Here is a 4,468-nt window from a genome sequence, read left to right as displayed (position 1 = left end):
GAGAGAGAGAGAGAGATGGAAAGGAGATAAAGGCCTACCTCCCTCCTCCCCCCACCCCTCCGGCTTCTCCTTCTTCCTTCTCCCTCAATCTCTCCCTTTCCCTCCCTTCCTCATCTCTCCCTTTCTCCCTTCCCTCCCTCCCCCACCTCTCCCTCCCTCCCTCTCTCGCATCGCTCCATCCCTCCCTCTCCCTCCCCACCCATCTTCCCCCCCCCTTCTCCTTCACCCCCCTCCCTCCCCCTCCCCTCCCCCCACACCCTCAGGACAAACCTACCGACACCCGAGAGAAAAAAAAAATAGTTAAATAAATAATTATGGAAACCCCACGACGGGAAGGGCCACGAGGTTCGCCTCTGGGGTCGCTGCGGTAGCGCCGGTTGTGGCTTCGTTGTGGTTGTGGATGTGTTGGGGTTCTTGTTGTGGTCGTGACGTCGTTGTGGCTGTGGTTGTGTTGGGGTTCTTGTTGTGGTCGTGACGTCGTTGTGGTTGTGGATGTGTTGGGCTTCTTGTTGTGGTCGTGACGTCGTTGTGGCTTCGTTGTGGTTGTGGATGTGTTAGGGTTCTTGTGGTCGTGACGTCGTTGTGGCTATGGATGTGCTGTGGTTGTTGCTGTGGTAGCGCCGGTTGTGGCTTCGTTGTGGTTGTGGATGTGTTGGGGTTCTTGTTGTGGTCGTGACGTCGTTGTGGCTGTGGATGTGTTGTGGTTGTGGATGTGTTGGGGTTGTTGTTGTGGTCGTGACGTCGTTGTGGCTGTGGATGTGTTGTGGTTGTGGATGTGTTGGGGTTGTTGTTGTGGTCGTGACTTCGTTGTGGTTGTGGATGTGTTGGGGTTCTTGTTGTGGTCCTGTCGTCGTTGTGGCTGTGGATGTGTTGTGGTTGTGGATGTGTTGGGGTTGTTGATGTGTTGTGGTTGTTGCTGTGGTAGCGCCGGTTGTGGCTTCGTTGTGGTTGTGGATGTGTTGGGGTTGTTGATGTGTTGTGGTTGTTGTTGTGGTAGCGCCGGTTGTGGCTTCGTTGTGGTTGTGGATGTGTTGGGGTTCTTGTTGTGGTCGTGACGTCGTTGTGGCTGTGGATGTGCTGTGGTTCTTGTTGTGGTCGTGGCTTCGTTGTGGCTGTGGATGTGTTGTGGTATTTGCTGTGGTAGCGCTGATTGTAGTTGTGGTTGTGTTTTTTTTCCGTTGTAGTAAAGCTGGTTGTGGCTTTGCTGTGGTTGTGCTGTGGTAGCGCTTGCTGTGACTGTGTTGTGTTTTTTTGCTGTGGTTATGGCTGGGCTGTGATTGTGTTGTGACTGTGTGGTGGCTTTTTACTCTGGCTGTGGCTGTGGCAGCTATGTTACCGATATGTTGTGACTGTAGCTGAGGTTGTTATGTTGAAATGTTGTGACTGTGTTTTGGTTATATTCTGTTGAAATCGCAGTTGCTATTGTATAGATAAAAAATATTAATTTCTTAGTATTACTGTTGATGACGATAATAAAATAAAATTCTTTTAGTGATCATATCAACAGCATTTTGAGAAATAGTGAAAATGATGATTTTGTTATTACTTTAGTTGCAAAAAATGGTATTAGTAGTGGTGGTAGTATAAGTAGTAGTTGGAGGACGATAAGGAATAGTAGTAGTAGTAGTAACAGTAGTCACATTATCACTATCATTGTTTTTATTAGCTCCATTATCAAATATTGTTTTCATTTTCTTTATCATCATTGCCATTTCATGATCATTGGTAACATTTGGTGTTATCATCATTACATTTGTTGATATTACTGACACAGAAGACATTAATGATACTAATATTTATATCAATATGATTTTTGTTATTATTAATTTCATTTTATATTTTGTTCATATCTGCTAATGTTATTACGATCGTCATTATTATCATCATTATCATTGATATCGTTGTTATTATTAGTATCATTATCTTTATTGTTGCTATTATTATCATTACTATTATTACCAACCTCCTCCCTCCCCCTCTTTCTCCCTCAACCTCCCCCCCTCTCCCTCCCCCTCCCCCTCCCCCTCCCCTCCCCCTCCCCTCCCCTCCCCCTCCACCTTCCCCCTCCCCCTCCCCCTCCCCTCCCCCTCATCCTCAACCCCATCCTCACTCGTCCAGAGGTTAGGATAATGACAGTAATATTGTTGATTACAGTGTGACTAAAAAAAATAAAATATAAATATAAAAAAGAAAATCTGAGAAATAATTATTATAACAAGGTACAGACTCGATTCACTATCTGGTTGTGGGTGATGGTCAGAGAGGCATAGGAGGAGAGGAGGAGGAGGAGGAGGAGGAAGGAAGGAACAGGAGGAGGAGGTGGAAGGGGAGGAGGAGGAGGAGGAAGGGGGGGTGAAGGGGGAGGAGGTGGAGGGGGAGGAGGAGGAGGAGAAGGAGGAGGAAGAGGGAGGAGGAGGAGGAGGAGGAGGAACAGGAGGAAGGAGGAGGAGGAGGAGGAGGGAGGAGGAGGGAGGAGGGGGATGGGAAGAGGGGGAAGGAGGGGAGGAGGAGGAAGAAGAGGAGGGGGAGGAGGAGGGGGCAGGAGGAGGGGGAGGAAGGAAGAGGAAGGGGAGGAGGGGAGGGAGGAGGAGGAGGAAGGGAAAGAAGGAGAAAAAGAGGAAGAGGAGGAGGAAGAAGGAGGAACATGAGGAGGAGGAGGAGGGTGATGAGAGTCGGGATGGTGATGAGAGGAAAGGGATGATGGTGAGGAGGAGGATAGTGATGAAGGGAAAATGAGGGAGAGGAGGATAAGGATGAGGATCGTGATGATGAGGATGAATAGGAGGAGGAAGATAGAGATAGGGTTAAAATGGTGTTTGGGTCGACGAGAGGAGGGAAAAGTAGGATGATGAGGATGATGATAAGGAGGAGGAAAAGGAGGAGAATTGTGAGTGAAAAGATGATGATGAGAAAAAAGAGGAGGAGAATAAGGAAAATGATGATGGTGGTGATGATGCGGAAGAAAAGGGTGATGAGGATGATGATAGTTTTCGTGATGATGATAATAACGATTTTTATAATGACGAGAATGCGAAAGAGGAGGAAGGAGGATGTGATGACGAAAAGGAGAAGGACATAGGTGAAGAAAGTGAAGAAAATGATGATGATGATAGTTATGGTGGTGGTGATAATGACGACGATAGTGATGGTGATTGTGAAGATGACGAGAATAAGGAAGATATAAAAGAAGGAAAGAAATAACGAGAGAGAGAGACAGTGAGATATATGAAGAAGGGAAGGAGGGAATTATGAAAAAAAGAGTAGAGAGGCAGAGGCAGTAAGAGAGAAAAGGAGGGAAAGAAAGAGAGACTGAGAGAGAGAGAGAGAGAGAGAGAGAGAAAGAAAGAAAGATAGAGGGAGAGAGAGAGAGAGAGAGAGAGAGAGAGAGGAAGAGAGAGATGAAGAGAGGCCAATAAATACATCAGACTTTAATGATTTTCTGTTTATTTTTTGTGGAAGTTTTTCCCAAGAGCGTTTATATAATGTTAGTATTACCAACCGAACTCGGAGATAAGAAAAAGAATAATAAAAAAAAAAAAACTCAGAATTTAAGGTGTGATGTCAGAACAGGATCACCTCTGGGAAAAAAAATGTATTCTCTTATATATTATGAAAATTACATCCATTATTTCCCCAGATATAAATCACATCTTGTAAAATTAACAATAATAGTTCATGTAATAGAATAAGATGAGGACTTTAACACCTGAAAAAAAAAATAATAATCAAGAAAAAAGGTTCAACACGAAGGTCGATTCTCCCCGAGTTCGCCGACGCATAACTGTACCCTTTAACTATCGCTTTTTCTCCACCTCCCTCCTTTATTCCGTCTTCCCTATCTCCCTTATTTCCACCCGATCGAGAGGGAGAAAAGAGGGAGGGTGATCGAAGGGCTTCAGGATTTGCATATAGAAGCTTTCCCACGGTGAGGTGAGGGCCGCCCCCGCAGGCACCTGGGGAGGCACCTGCTAATTGGCGGTTGTCTTATTGGAGCACAACCAATCAGCGGAGGCGAGGGGGGCATGGGGGCGGGGGGGTGGAGGGGGGAGGATTGGCATGTGTGAGTGGGGAGGGAGGTATGGAGGTCTAGCGTGGGGGGGGGATGGGGAGAGGGAGGCGAGGGGGGCCACGGAGGAAGGGGCGGGGAGAGGGAGGTCGGGGGGAAAGGTGGTCTGGTGTGTGTGAGGGGGGATGTGGAGGGGGGAAGGGAGGGCTGGCGTGGGTGAAGAAGGGGGAGTAGGGGGTGGGGGATGGGGGTGTGTGTGCTTGTGTGTGTTTGGATATGCATATGCCTACATATATCTGTATATGACATATAGATAGATAGATAGATCCATATATACACATACACATACACACACACATATACAAACACACACAACACACACACACACATACACACATATATACATATATATATATATATATATATATATATATATATATATATATATATATATATATATAA

General features: G+C 46.3%; 1 protein-coding gene across 1 annotated transcript in view; it reads right to left on the bottom strand.

Moving 5' to 3' along the window:
* Positions 1-312: 312 nt before the first annotated feature.
* The window catches only part of LOC138860157 (salivary glue protein Sgs-3-like), a 13,852-nt gene continuing 9,696 nt past the window's right edge, over positions 313-4,468 (bottom strand). The window contains exons 2-3 of the mRNA XM_070117271.1: positions 1,337-1,419; positions 313-1,236 (exon numbers count right to left, since the gene is read on the bottom strand). Of these exons, the coding sequence (XP_069973372.1) occupies positions 313-1,236; positions 1,337-1,419 (1,007 nt within the window). The remainder of the gene's footprint in view (positions 1,237-1,336; positions 1,420-4,468) is intronic.

This window comes from Penaeus vannamei, chromosome 40, assembly GCF_042767895.1.
Source record: "Penaeus vannamei isolate JL-2024 chromosome 40, ASM4276789v1, whole genome shotgun sequence".
NCBI lineage: Eukaryota > Metazoa > Arthropoda > Malacostraca > Decapoda > Penaeidae > Penaeus > Penaeus vannamei.
The sequence above is the reverse complement of the archived record's forward strand: the minus strand, read 5'-3'. Positions and strand labels throughout refer to the sequence as shown.